This window comes from Acanthochromis polyacanthus, chromosome 5 (assembly GCF_021347895.1).
Source record: "Acanthochromis polyacanthus isolate Apoly-LR-REF ecotype Palm Island chromosome 5, KAUST_Apoly_ChrSc, whole genome shotgun sequence".
In the NCBI taxonomy this organism is placed as follows: Eukaryota; Metazoa; Chordata; class Actinopteri; family Pomacentridae; genus Acanthochromis; species Acanthochromis polyacanthus.
Window position 1 is genome coordinate 3644470 of NC_067117.1, and position 15436 is coordinate 3659905.

The window sequence follows — 15436 nt, forward strand, 5'->3', positions numbered from 1 at the left end:
ACAGTATTTCTGACTCGTATAAAGACATTTAAACAGTGAACAAGGTTGACACAAGTCACATTTTTGCTAAAGTGAAAAATTACAGACATACTTGACTAATCCCAAAGTTAAACTCCAGACTTACAGCATTCAGTTTATAGAAATCAAACACAAAAACATTGAAGGCTGAACTGAAGAGCAAAATAAATAGAAGCTACAGAATGCATCATAAAAGAAAAATAATGGCTCTTAATCCTTGTAAGGAATTCAAAGAAAAACACATGGAAATGCTATTTAAAATGTGTTACAAAACACAGAAAACTGAACATATTAAAGCATGTACATTAGTTCAATCCTCATATTTGAACATGGTGCCCAAATGGAAAACATATCATCAAATGACAGGAATTATAACCTGCTATCCAATAAAAGTCGATGAAATATCCATTTTCTTTTAATGTCAGAATTGCATTTTACACTACTGTGAGCAGAATAAATATCAGAAAGGTTTTGTAGTAATTAATATTAAACATTTAACAAACTATAGTCTCCAAAATAATCATAAATTTGAATACACATCTCTAAAACTAAGCATAAGAACTTTAAACAAAGTAGTAGACATGACAGATTAATATTTATATCAGTGGGTTTAATTTAAATAGAGTTTTGAATAACTGCCAGATGTGATTAAAGAACTTTAAATAAACTTTCTGGTCACTTGTTTAATAATATAATGATGTTCAAACCTTCTGTATGATGTAAACTGGACCAAATGTGAGAGATCCGATGTGTGAATGTGTTTAACTGTCAGTGATGAATCTCATCACATCCAGGAGAGATGTAAACATCAGAACCAGGACTCACCTTCTATCTTTTCGTCTGATCTGTCTTTTAACCTTTTAAAACGCGGAGGTTGCATGCGACCCGGTATTCATACGGAAAATACAGAAAAATAAACATACTACATATTTTTATGTTGCCCTTAGACGCCAATATAAACGTCATATCGCGTCTGAAAGCTCGGAAGTTCGTTTTTTCAACGAATTTAAGTTGTTCGGTAAAACCTTTACGACAGAAAAATACTAACGTCGTACTTTACGGCAGTAAACCGTTAGCAACTTACCTGCTAACCTGTCGCATCACCGGTAAAACACTTTTATTGGTCCAAAAAGTGATTTTTATCAACAAATTGTGGCTCGTTTTAAAGAAAAAACTCCACCGATTAAATTCAACTCGTTCAATTTCCAGCAAAATGAAAAATATCCCGAGAAAAAGTGAATTATTTGCGTTGGTTTAACTTTATCGAAGCGACCCAAAGTTTCCCAACTGCGAGATTTCAACCAATTTAGAAGTTTAGACAACAGCTTTGACCAATCATGTTCCGTATCGCTGAAATTGGGAAACGCCCCCGAACTAAACGGACCAATCGGCATTTTCATCCGATGTAACCTGTGCAATACAGCGGACATTTAACTCTACCAGCCAACCAGAGAAAATGATCTTGCTGCGGGCCGCACGTGTGTGTTATTGACAGCTGCTGTCATCCAATAGGAAGTCAGATCACTGAAACACTCTGAGTTTGAAGCCGGTAAAATTACCTGCCGGACCATATATGGACGTTAATGCAGTTTGACTGTGTGTCACTGTGGGACACAAATAAAGCAGAAAAACTGTTTTTATCTGTCAAAAAACAGCAAATTTTATGATAATAAAAGGGTCAGTCTTCATGGGAATTTTAAAAATCTGATTTTTATCGCTGAGTTGAACCCTTAGTGACATTTTTAAGTTTAATAAACATCATTTATCAACATTATTTGGTAACTTTGGAGAGCTTTTTGAGGAGCTCTGTAGTGATGTAATGGAGATGCTTTGCACTACACTTTCTGAAATATCTCAGCGCCACTTCTCTCCATTAACATGAAATTAAACAGATATGTTGTAGAAAAAATGACGATGTATTCCTGTAAATTTCAGCAAGATAGCCCACATTATGACTGATTTACTGCATTTAAAATACAAATTAGAAGGTGAAAACCAACAATGCCTCAATATTTCTCCATTAGTCCCTCCAACTAGATACCTGTGTTAGGGCTACAGGTAAGACTCACAAACTAAATTAAACCTCACAGAATTTACATCACAGTGTTGTAATGAACAAATATCATGTTTTTGTGGTCCTGAAATTATGAACGAGTTCAAATCTGTCGGTACAAAGATGCAGAGATGTGTCTGACTGTGATAAGCCTAAGAGGTTAAGATAGGACCTAAAGGAGAAAAGAAAACACATGTTAGAGCTGTTTGTGAGAAATTATCAACTTATCAGACAGGTAAAACTGGAGAAAGAAACTCAGAAGTGTTTATTAAACATAATGTTTACAATCCAGAATTACAAAAATGAGCCAAAGTCACAGTTTTATCAGCGTCTCATGGAAGAACTCACCAACAGTCAGACTGATGGTTGATTGTAGTTCTGGCTGCGGATAGGTTGTGTGAACTGGTATGTTATAACATTTGTAGGTTCCACTGTCTGATGTTTTTGCTTTTGTGATCTTTATGGAGGCGTTACCGAACCGGAGTTGGTCGGGAAAATGAAAGACCCGACCTTCAAATCCTGAGCTTGGTTGTGCGTTTTTATCTGCGTACAAGAAAACATCCTTCTCACTGTTGCCCTCAGCTTTCTTCCAGTGAAACTTCTTGTTCTCAATATTTGTATTGCCGAAGGAACAGTCCAGAATGGCGTCATCGTCTTCGTCCACTTTCATCGCTGTGATACCTGAAAGACAAAAACGTGGATTAATCAGTGATGAGGACACAAAGAAAGTCAGGAAACACAGTTTACATGAGGTCTGAAACAGCAGTTTATGAGCAGCTCAGTGAGCAGACTGAATTCTGTCTTTATTTCTGGTTTTGTATTATTAGCATATTTAGCATTAAGCTAACACCAGTAAAGGTTTCAGACTTCTTTTCAGCTTAAATCTGTTTTTGTGAGACAAGATTCAATGACTCAACTTTTTTTCATTTTGTAATCTAAATGCATGAACTGTTCATTTTTGAGGAAACCAAATTTACACACAGCTTTGTGATTACAGTAGAATAAATCTGGTATTCAGGTGTTTAAAGGTGGAGGTTTGTTGATGTGGGGGTAGAGGGTCCTTGGAACTGAAGCAGAAGGCTGATGACTGATGTTGGTTTGATGAAACAGTTGTGAAGCAGCCAGAAGAGAGTGATCACTGCTACAGGAGAAGAAAACGTTCATGAATCTACACTGAGGCTTGTTAAGATAAAGGAAGAGATGTGAAATCCTGACTTTAGGTTGAACAAAAATAGTTATCGAGCCAATTTCATGAAGTCAGCTCAGCTTGACTTTATTTTTATTAAAACTTTGCTGATATTTGAATTTAAATTAAACTTCACATTAAGTTGATTCAACATTTTTATGTCAACTAAAATAATGTTTGTAACCCAACAGGTTTATCTAAATCTGTAAATTACATTTTTATCTTACAACTATAAATTTAATCAGGTGGTGGAAACGGGTCCCTTGAAATACTTTTTAGAGTTCTTTAAAGTAACAAACATGATGGAAAAGCTTCGGCTACTTCAAGTTACAGTCACACAAATACAAACTTGTTCAACAACAACAATTAAATGATCACTGTGTCTGGACTTGCATGAAGAGTTTCTTTCTAACAGTGTTAACTCTTTAAACCCAACACTGGAACTAAGGATTGGAGGTTTTTACTTCCTCAGCTTCTGTTCCTCAGTCACTTTAAACTGTACTTCAAACATGGAGTTTTACTGAACTAACCAGCTCAGTCAGAGTCACTCAGGAAACACATTTCAGATTTCACTCCACTATGTCTGAGCAGCACCTGCACAAATGGAACCAGGACACATTATATTATACTGCAGTGTTTTCTGATAGGACTTTACAACTTATTATATATTAACTGATCAGGAACAGGGCTGCACAGTGGAGTAGTGGTTAGCACTTTTGCCTTCCAGCAAGAAGATCCCCGGTTCAAATCCCAGCCTGGGATCTTTCTGCATGGAGTTTGCATGTTCTCCCTGTGCATGCGTGGGTTTTCTCCGGGTACTCCGGCTTCCTCCCACAGTCCAAAAATATGCTGAGGTTAATTGATTACTCTAAATTGCCCGTCGGTGTGAATGTGAGTGTGCATTATATTATACTGCAGTGTTTTCTCTGAGGACTTTACAACTTATTATATATTAACTGATCCGGAACAGGAAGGTCCTGCATGTCTGATCATTTAGATCATGTAGATACTTCCACCAGGTGGAGCCTCTGACTCATTAAAACTTCACTCACCAACTTCTGTGGTCAGATGAAACTAAAACTGAGCTGTTTGCTCACAATGATTACAGATATGTTTGGCATTATGGTTGAAATGAAACAATGAACGCTGAAACCTTGTAAGAAGGCGTCTTATTGTCTTTCTTCCCAGTGGTCAGTCCTTGAGGTGACAGTCTAAACAGTTTAGTTTGGTATATTGGTGTTATCTGATCCTCTCTTTGGTGACCATTCCAGGTTCATTACTATTCACTACCATGGATTTGAACAAACGGCTTCACTATGGACCCATGCCATTTTTACTGTGGATTATAGAAAATATAGAACCACATACATCAAGAAAAGTGCCATCAAAGCTAGTTTACTCATTAATCCTGAAACTTCACGCACTAAATATTGTACACAACTTCACATGGCAACAAACAACCCAAGTTAAATCTAATTCAGTCCCTAAAACCAGTGGAGGATCATTTGAAACATGATTAGTTCTGATCCGGTGAAATTCTATCGTCTGGACATTATTAATGTTCCACAATCCACCAAAACATGGACGACAACTTTTATCTGTTACAAGAAAAAATGTTTGAGATGTGAAACAACAATTTTATGACTAATAAAAAATCCTTAAAATTATGAAAAATCTTAAACATCAAACCCAGAGCTGTAGTGTGAGCAGCAGGATCCAGTTGAAGGCTGCAGTGATTTTAGAGACTCTACAGAGGATCAGAGTGAACTTATTGAATAATTGTGTCTCCTCCGTTGCAGCTTTTACAATTTGCAGACGCTTCCTGTTAACTCAGAGACACCAATGCTATTTCTGCAGCTACTTTTCATCAAACTGGCCTCGTAGCACATTGTCTACCTTACAACGATGGGAAAATGTTTTCACCACGTTTATCTGATGACTTATTGACGCCGAAAGTCCCAATCTGTGGATATCTTTCCAACTTTATCATTTATATTTATCATTTATAAACACAGACGTTTATCGATGATTCCATCCCAGAAAAGACGAAAAACAAACAAACTGTGTCTTTAAGGAGCCTCTAGGAGAATTGAACCAGTCTGCATGGAGGATTTTTACCTCAGCAAAGCAGTGAAATGTGCCTCCTACAATAAAGCTTTCACTAATATGACAGTGAGTCTCAGACACAGTGAAGGTTCCACCTAAACAACTGGGTTCCACATCGTTCACATCGAGCTCAATGTGCGGATTGTTGCTTTTTCAAACGCAGCTCAGCGCTGACAGACAGCTAAGATACACTAAAGCAGCACAACAACTAGTCTGTCACATCATCACACCGTCACTTTTCTTACCGCTTTGTCCGCACAGAGTGAGCAGGAAGATCCAGACGAGCTGAAGGAGCTTCATGTTGGTCCGAGTCCTCCGAGGATTCAGCAGCAGCATCAGAGCACACAGCGTTTAGAAGCAGCAGAACCACACCTTCTACCGCTTCCTCACTCCTTCATCATCATCCCTCCTTCTTTTACTGCGCAGCACTTTCGTTTTCTGCTGCATCATTTCCTGCATGGAAGGAGGATTTCGTCAGTAAACTGTAAATTTCCATGGACTTTCAAACCCATCAGAGGAGATGACAGGTGTGATGGATGAGATTTCTGTGGAAACCTCTCATCATGTAACGGCAGTAAACGGTGTGAAAATCAAACGCAAATCAGAGTGTGCGTGTGTGGACTGGTAATTGTAGGGGTTGTGGGGACCAAATGTCCCACAAGTATAGGAAAACCAAAAGAAACGTCACTTGCGGGGACCTCATTTGGGTCCCCACAAGTTTAAACAGTGTTTTCTTGGCCATGTTGTTGTTACTGAAAAAAGTAAAAGTGCAAAAACGTTTTCTTTAGGGTTAGACATTGTTTTGGTCTGGGTTAAGGTTAGGGTTAGGGTAAGGGTTAGGGGTTAGATATGAATGGGAGTCAATGCTACGTCCCCACAAGGATAGGAATACACAGTGTGTGTGTGTGTGTGTGTGTGTGTGTGTGTGTGTGTGTGTGTGTGTGTGTGTGTGTGTGTGTGTGTGCGTGTGTGTGTGTGTCTGTCCTAAATCTCCAACACCACATAGAGCAGAATGACTACAGTCCCCTTTTCTCTGGTGTTGCTTCACTGTACAGTGGATGTGTTCACACACATCTACCAGCAATTACCTCAACAGGAGAAATGATGAAGGACATGAGGTCAAGTTACAAACTTTTTTAAAAAAAACTTTTTATTTTACCGGGTGAGATCAGTTGAGAACAACTTTTCATTTCCAACAATGACCTGCTAAGAGGCTCTAAGGAATCCAGAATTCCTGGAAACTCCTCAATGACATGTCTAGATGTGATAATCTTTGACATGACATGAATACCTATGAACTGCTTCATAACGGCTGGTGGTGGTTCTGTCAGAGGGTGAAGATGGGTTCCTTAAAACACTCCACTTAGAAATACATCTGCTGACCTTTCTGCTCTAGATCCATCATTCAAATATGTTACAAGTTTGCATGAAAAGTTAATTTAGATGCTTTCTTTTTATTAATTTCAACTCTCGTTTGATGACGTGGACATAAAAATGTCAGATTTACGCTTTTAAAGTGAAAAATATTTGGTGTAAAATTCAAAATTTTAAGTTAAAATGTTCGATCTAGGAGTAAAAAGTCAAACATGTTTAGGAAAAACATCAAATTTATTATTAACAATTAAAAATTCTAATAAAAAGTGTAGTTTTGGACAATAGTTTGGTCCAAAACTCGTTCAAAAATCCCAGAATGACAGATTGTGGAGTTCCTCTTAAAGGACACTTTGAAGAAATGGTCTTCTAGCAGGTTCTTTGTGGAACCAAACGTGGTTCTTCTGTGGCATCACTGTGAAGATCCATTGTGGTTCCAGTCAGAACCTTTATTTTCCTGAGTGCAGACTTCACATTAGAGGAGGTTTGTTGGAGGCAGGTATGAACAGGAGGAATGATTTTATTCCTCCAAGCAGAATGGTTTTATTTTGGCACCTGACCAAAGAAGTGTTTCCTTAGAGAACAGAATCAAAGGTGATAATTTCAGGACTTCTCCACTCTCTGAGTTCGGAGTCAAATGGAAGCTAGAAATCTGACATTTCTGCCACATGACCTCCTTCCATCCACTATCTGCAGATTAATGTTGGTGAACATTACTGACAGGTTCTGCTGAAAAAACTGAACTTTAGAATTCCATTAGAAGTTGCTGTGTTCATTTTGTGTCGTTGTTTGATCTGAACAGGACTTTTTAGAGTGTTTGCTTTAAAGCTGCAGATCCACATTTACGACTCATTTCTTCTTTCACTTCTCCCACTCAACAATCGTGAGCTTCCAGAAGAGTGAATCTCTGCATTGAACAGTTTCTCTTCCCTGTGAAAGGATTTACAGTCAGTGTAGATTTCACAGCAGGTCGGCCTTCGTCCAGACGCTCAGGAACTAACAGACTGATCATTAAAGACTTTGTGTGTCTGCAGCAGATGTGTGGGCGATGGACGGAAACGTTCTACAACTGTTACTTTCACTTTGACGTCATCAAGTCTTGTTGGGAAACATGTTGGAGACAACTAGTAGTGATTGTGTCTCTGATTAGTGTCGTCTACAAACATGCGAGTGCTGGTTTGAAACAACAGACGAGATAAAATCAGAGATTAGATCAGTGGTTCAGAAGTCAGTAACATTTTATCTCATCAGTTACTTAAAAACCGGTTCCTGCTGTAGAACAAAAAGATTAGTCCTGAGGGCAGATGGATGAACCAGCAACTTGTTTCTGTTGGAAAGGAGAGAAAAGAAGAATGTTTTAGATGGAACTCAAAAGAGTGAAAAGAATCCTGAAGTGTTCTGCTTTGGTTCCTGCAGTGTTCTGCTTTGGTTCCTGCGGCGTTCTGCTTTGGTTCCTGCGGCGTTCTGCTTTGGTTCCTGTTCTGCTTTGGTTCCGCAGCGTTCTGCTTTGGTTCCTGCAGCGTTCTGCCTTTGGTTCCTGTTCTGCTTTGGTTCCTGCAGTGTTCTGCTTTGGTTCCTGCAGTGTTCTGCTTTGGTTCCTGCGGCGTTCTGCTTTGGTTCCTGTTCTGCTTTGGTTCCTGCAGCGTTCTGCTTTGGTTCCTGTTCTGCTTTGGTTCCTGCAGCGTTCTGCTTTGGTTCCTGCAGCGTTCTGCTTTGGTTCCTGTTCTGCTTTGGTTCCTGCAGCGTTCTGCTTTGGTTCCTGTTCTGCTTTGGTTCCTGCAGCGTTCTGCTTTGGTTCCTGCAGCGTTCTGCTTTGGTTCCTGTTCTGCTTTGGTTCCTGCAGCGTTCTGCTTTGGTTCCTGCAGCGTTCTGCTTTGGTTCCTGTTCTGCTTTGGTTCCTGCAGTGTTCTGCTTTGGTTCCTGCAGTGTTCTGCTTTGGTTCCTGCTTACCCAACATGCCCTGCAGCCTCATTCAGCCTCATCAGGTTTGATCCCAGTGACTGTTCTCTGAGCTCATCTTATTTTTAACGTCTGACCGTGACAAAGTTCTTTAGAATCTCTTCAAACGTCCCACCATCTCTGCAGAAACAACACAGGATGGATGGAAATAATGACCACATCGATCTGATCTGAATCAGAGGAAGCAGATTGGTTTCATTCAGGACATTTGTGTTTATCTGCTTAGAAACACATTAACCTACTTCAAGTCTCTGCACTGGTTACCTGTCACCTTTACAGCTGCTTTTAAATCATTTTATTGCTTCATAAAGTTTCTTAAAGGTCATTTATCTGCATTTTAATAACAGATATTTGATTCTCATTTTATCTCTCCTGCTGTTTTACAGTCCTTCATCTACAACATACGTTTTATTGTTTATTGACTTTTTATTCCTTTCAGCTGTAAAGCTCTTTGTGGACACACCTTCAGGTAACATTTCCTCAGAAACATCATGAACACAAACAGGAACTTGTTGTGACACTCGTGTTTGATCAGCTGCATTCAGGGACACATCAGCTCCTGTTGGTCTGCTGTCAAATTGAAACCTAAAAACTACCTGCATGGATTTTTCCAGCAGTCTAAATACTTTACTGCTTTACTAAACCAATGCTGCTGTTTACAACACGCTGATTACAAAGACTCTTTTTATGCCGTCAAAGGCCACACTTTTTACAGAGCTGGAATTCCAGCAGCACTTTATAAGTGGTCAACAGCTGGTGCTACGTAGTTTTTAACTGCTCTCTAATTACGTTTACAGCCTTTATACAACCAAAAGCTGGAAAAGAGACACTTTATACAACCCTCTGATTACAGCCTCACTGTTTATGACGTCTAAAGCTCAAAGGTGTTGCTTTGTACGGTTCTCTGATTACAACCGCACTTTATACATCGTCAACAGGTGAATATGCTGATATTTACCCCGCTTTAAGTACAACATTGTGTTCTATACCATCAAAAGCTGGAAAAGTGCTGCTTTTTGTTTAGCATCATCTCATGATATAAAAAAGAGACAAATCCACAGATCTTTGAGGAATGTTTCCAGCACGTCACAAAAAAATTAATTAAGGAAGTTCTGAAGACTAAAGAGTCAATGAACACATGAGGATCATAGACAGGTCAAGATTCAGATTTAGAAAACTTTATTAAAACGGCACATAGAGCAGGCAGTGCAGCAACAACATAAGAAAATGAGTAGAGAGCCTAGAAATGAAAGAGAACTAACATCAATAAACAAATAGGGATTAACATATATACAAATGTAGAACAAGTAGTATAACAACAAAAAGTAGAATGAAAAGAAAGAAAAAAACACAACTTAGTAACATAATAGTGGAAATACAAATGACTTAGGTACATTAGATACATCTAAAGGGATAAATTTACCTGCTTATACACACAGAGTGTTTCTGCTTTTCCACAGAGTTTACTTCTATTTTCTTACAAGGCAACAACTGATTGACTGAAACTGTTTTTCTGAGGTTGTTCAGGACTGGTAATCCTAACAATCCTCCCTATGAGGTATCACCACCAGCAGCAGCATCACATCACAGCTAACAAAGGAGAAAAACTGACCAGTAGAGAGAGGGAAGTGTTGGAAAGGAGAGTTCTAATCACAGATTGGATGAACCATGGCCAAAAGATATGGACATATCTGTGCACCAAAGAATGGAGAATTTATTCTGAACCACGGATTTTTCCCACCATGTAACCATTCATGTTTCACTATTTAAATTACATGTTTGTGTTTTACAGCCAATCACGCTGCACCATGCTGTATAAGATGTTCTGTTCATATGAGACTTTATCCTTTTCTGGGAGGCTGTTCCAAACAGAACAGCTCCTTGTACAAGATTGTTTGATATTAGAAAATAAACAGCTTCATTGGAGAGAAGTAGTTTGTCTTCTGTCTCAAAACGAACAATTTCACAGGTGAAACCAAGGTCATGCTGAGCTAAGCAGAAATAAAGCTAAACTAGAAGAAGAAAGAGGAGGTGGTTAAACTTTTGATACGATTACATCACAGACATCCTGATTGGGTTTAAGACGATGGGTTGTGGCTTTCTAGAACAGAAGAAAAGAGTTTGCATCAGAATACAAGATGATGTAACACTTTGCACAGTCAGTTAAAATCTCTAGATTTTGCTCATGTTTGTTCTTACAGCTTCACCTGTGGAAAAAAACTTCCTGTAGATCTGAGGTCCACTCAAACTGTCAGTGGCTTTAAATCAGGGCTGAAAACACCATTGTTCACTGCAGCGTACTTGTAGATTAAAATACTACCTACTTTCTATACTCCACTGTGTAGCAAGTAGGTAGTATTGCTATATGCTATACTTCATTGCTTTTACTTTATATTTCTTTCTTTTTTTAAAAAAAATCTATATATCTTTAATTTTGTATTTTTTTTTTTAAATTTTATTACTGTCTTGCTGCCTTTAATGTTTATGTAAAGCACTTTGAATTACTTTGTGTTGAATTGTGCTATACAAATAAACTTGCCTTGCCTTCTGGACTGAATCAACTTCATCAGACTATTAGAAGACTTTTTCTTGAAAACTTTTTGGAGATCCAGAATTGATTTTCAACTACATGTTTGATTGACAAAGCTGAATGATCATCACTGGCAGGCTGAGTAACAAAACTCCCACAGTGCTCTCTGCTTTTATAAACTGATCATTGTCCAGGTGTCTCTCTTGGTCTCTGCAGTATGAAACAGGAAGAGGCTCCACCTGGTGGAACAACCAGGTACTACACCTAATATGTATATACATATATATATATATATATATATATATATATATATATGTACATATATATATATATATATATATATATTATATATATATATATATACATATATAACATATATATATATATATGTGTGTGTGTATATATATATGCATGCCGTTTGGAAATTATATATATAATGAAAGTCGATATAATATATAAATGAAAACTCGATTATATATAATGAAACTCGATATATATATAATGAAACTTGATATATATATATATAATGAACTTGATATATATATAATGAAACTTGATATATATAATGAACTTGATATATATATATTAAGAGTCGATATATTATAATGAAATTGATATATAAATGAAACTTGATATATATATATATATAATGAAACTTGATATATATATATAATGAAAACTTGATATATATATATATATATATATATATATATATATATATATATATGTCGACTTCATTATAATATTATCAACTTTCATTATATATATATCGACTTTCATTATATATATATATCGACTTTCATTATATATATATATCGACTTCATTATATATATATATATCAACTTTCCATTTATTATATATATATATATATATATATATATATATATATATATATATATATATATATATAATATATATCAAATCTTTTTTCCTACCGAGCCCCGGAAGGGACATGTCCGTATGGGAAGCGACAATGAAGGACACTCACCCGGACGAGAATTTATTGAGTTTTATTTGAAATCGGCCTGAAATACACAGACATCAAGCAGTGCGATGCGCTAAGAGTCTGCCATGCAGAACCAGCGATCCTGGTAATGGTAAGTTTTATTTCTCCACATCCTGCGTTATCCTACTATGATACGCTAGCTACAACAGTCCCCACATCAGTATTATTGAACGTTCCGCCAGCTAACGCGGTCCGGACACCGGATCACTGATTAGAGGTTGGCTTTGAACTATTGTTTGCCAGCCAGTTAGCCGCTGGTAAGCTAACAAGCTATGAAACAACTCCTTATAAAATCGGAGGAAAGCAGCAGCAATATTTCAGTCCAAGACCTGTATTCAGAACCTCCCACGCTGTTACAACAATGACCCATTAATCATATTACTGAACTATATGGTTATCATTGAAATTTTCCTTGAAGAACCAGTGAACTCTTGCGAACACATTTTAATTTATGTGTTGATTATGTTTCGTATCAGTATACAAGTCTAAAAAACTGATTCAAATGATCAAGTTAACACAATGAAATAAAGAGTACTGGTAATCTGCAGCTATTTTCATAATTTCAAGGTAAAATTCTGATGTGTGATTTTCTAGCTTTGCAGATGTGGAAATCCAATGCACTGATTCTTATACACAGATGCTTTTTGGTGTTTTTTGTTGTAAAATAAAACAAGGCATTTATCACTGTTGGAAATTATTACAGGTATTATTTGTAACACTTTCTAACATTGTATGGACAAAGCAATAAATCAGTTAATGGATAAAATCATTTGTATTACAGATGCTATCAACAGCATGTCTTGTTCATTTTATTTAGTTGTCGCCTTGGATGATGAGGTCCAGTTACCAGGAGCACTAGTCTGCAGCTTACTGGTTCCGTCCTGCAGCTCCTCCACGCTGTCCTCCTCTCTACAGACCAAATCAAGTAAGATCTGTTTAGACTATGCAGACATCAACATGATCAGTATGTTTATCTTTGACCCATCCTAAAATCACAAAATAGAACATTACTTTAAGTTAACTGTGTTTTATGAAAATAGAAAATAATTACTGACAACTAGTACTTTTTGGTGCTTTTATGCAGGAAAAGGGAACCAGGAAGCTGCTGTGGATCCTCTGCAGTATCTGGAGAGGTCAGAGGAACGGTTCTTGGAACAGATCGGAAGACACCAAGACGTGACTTCTGCCATGCTCCAGAACATCCAGAAGATGAATGAAAACCTTGGTTGCACTGATGGGACGCATGGTGTCGGTGCTGGAGCAACTGTCCCAGAATTAAACTGCATTGTTGACTATTGGCTTTTCTAGAAAATAAATCTTTTTTAGTACTTCACCTGTTTTGTATTTTACCCATGCACTTTGGGTGAATAAACAGAAATTTGTGATGAGAGATGCAAATTTTGTCTATAATCTACAGAGACTTTATTCAGTGTTCAGTGCACACTTTTGTTACACACATTTTGACAGATAAGCAGTTGTGCTTTTCAAGCAGATTTTAGTCAGAAACATCAGTAGCATATGTTTTTTTTTTACTGTTACACCAATCTAGGTAGATAAACTGCACTACTGCAGCAGATATATTATTGAAATGTGCTTCTATTATGTGTCTACATACACTGCTCACAAATAGTTATTCAACTTTTGGGTGAAATTGATGGAAAATATAAAAAGTGCATGCTGTAGTGATATATCATAAAAGTAGGGTATTTAACTAGAAACATGCAATAGTGATTTCCTCATCTCAAAAAAAATTATTGAATCAAAAGCTAACAGTGGAGGGTATGTCACAATAAAAATGTCTCAGTTTGGACAGAACAGCAGCCTTCAGCTGAAATCCAGTACAATTGTGTCCCACCAGTGGCGTGATCATGGATGTGTCCAGGCAGCAGCTGACCTCTGCCTCGTAATTAGCCTTAAGACCAGCTATAAAGATAAACATAGATATTATCATTATCATCAACATATGGTGCATGTGTTTAACCTTTAAGCTATGTAGGGATGCAAATGTAGTCGAAGCTAAGTAGCTAAGCTAATGCTAACACGTTCAGTGTTCAGAATCAAAACATCTCTAAAAATTACCTGTTTTCTCAAACGTTGTCGCTGTTCCCTGTGACAACCATGAAGACAGATAATCACAGAAGAGCTCATCTGAAGAGCAAATGTCCAATAAGGTTCCTGTTTTTGTTTGCCATGTCCTTCCAGGGCTCAGTAGGAAAAAGTCTGAATATATGGAATGAAACGTTGAATAGATGGAATGAAAATCTGAACATTCTATATTCCGACTTTCATTATATATATATATCGACTTTCATTATATATATATCGACTTTCATTATATACATATATATCGACTTTCATTATATATATATCAAGTTTCATTATATATATATCGACTTTCATTATATATATAATTTCCTAAACGGCATGCCATATATATATATATATATATATATATATATATACATACACACACACATATATACATGTATGTAGAGAAACCAGGCTTTCTGTGTCTGTTGGAGCTAAAGGAGCTACAATCCACCCCGTATCCATTAGTTTAAACATAAACATTTGAATAACAAAAAAATACAATATTTTCGGAGCAGCACAAATCATTTATGTACCATCTAAAAAGTAATTTTGTTTTGTCTTCTGCAGGTTCTCGTCAGCAGAATGCAGGTTGGTCATTTAAACCACAACTGAAATGTTTGTGAATCCAGAAAATATTTTTAAAAAAACAGCTGCTGCAAACTATGTAATAATAATAATATGATTCATTCTGTGGCTTTAAATCAAAGTTTCAACACAAAAGACATCCAAAACAGCCCCAACAGTTTGATGTTTTCATGTTTTATTCAAAGTTCAGAGAGAATTTATCAAGCAGAGTCTGAAATGACATGTTTGATCTGTGACTCTTTCAGAAGAATCCCGCACAGCTTCAGTATCAGAAACAGAAAATGGAGTTCAGTCACTGATCCTGACAGACTCTGGATGAGAACCTGAAGAAAGAAAAGCAGCAACAAGCTGCTCCCAAACAATGCAGCAAAACACAGAGAAAAAGTCACATTATTTTACACTTTAGCTGCAAAATATTCACATTTTCAGCAACAAACAGCAGCTTTCAGGTCAGTCAGTGTGTTTTTAATGCTCCTGTCACTAAACGTTTGACCTGAAGATCTCACAGAACGTTTCAGCTGCAACATTCA

At 37.0% G+C, this 15436-nt stretch overlaps 3 protein-coding genes across 9 annotated transcripts in view; 1 reads left to right on the forward strand and 2 right to left on the reverse strand.

Moving 5' to 3' along the window:
* Window positions 1-15436, forward strand: part of LOC127533914 (CD276 antigen homolog) — a 244219-nt gene that overhangs the window by 26629 nt on the left and 202154 nt on the right. The window lies entirely within an intron of this gene.
* Window positions 1-15436, reverse strand: part of LOC110971348 (CD276 antigen-like) — a 66010-nt gene that overhangs the window by 20978 nt on the left and 29596 nt on the right. The gene's annotated exons all lie outside the window — the stretch shown is intronic.
* LOC110971973 (butyrophilin-like protein 2) overlaps window positions 1-15436 on the reverse strand; it is a 53317-nt gene that overhangs the window by 8504 nt on the left and 29377 nt on the right. Inside the window, exons 1-3 of one of the 7 annotated variants that reach the window (XM_051947931.1) lie at window positions 13387-13396; window positions 5609-5735; window positions 2420-2752 (exon numbers count right to left, since the gene is read on the reverse strand). The exons of 4 other annotated variants lie outside the window; for them this stretch is intronic. In XM_051947931.1, coding sequence (XP_051803891.1) covers window positions 2420-2752; window positions 5609-5699 — 424 coding nt within the window. In that variant the 5' untranslated portion in view covers window positions 5700-5735; window positions 13387-13396. Of the gene's footprint in view, window positions 1-2419; window positions 2753-5608; window positions 5736-13386; window positions 13397-15064; window positions 15230-15436 lie in introns of those variants that run through there. 2 more of the 7 variants (XM_051947930.1, XR_007941800.1) reach the window with 2 other exon arrangements.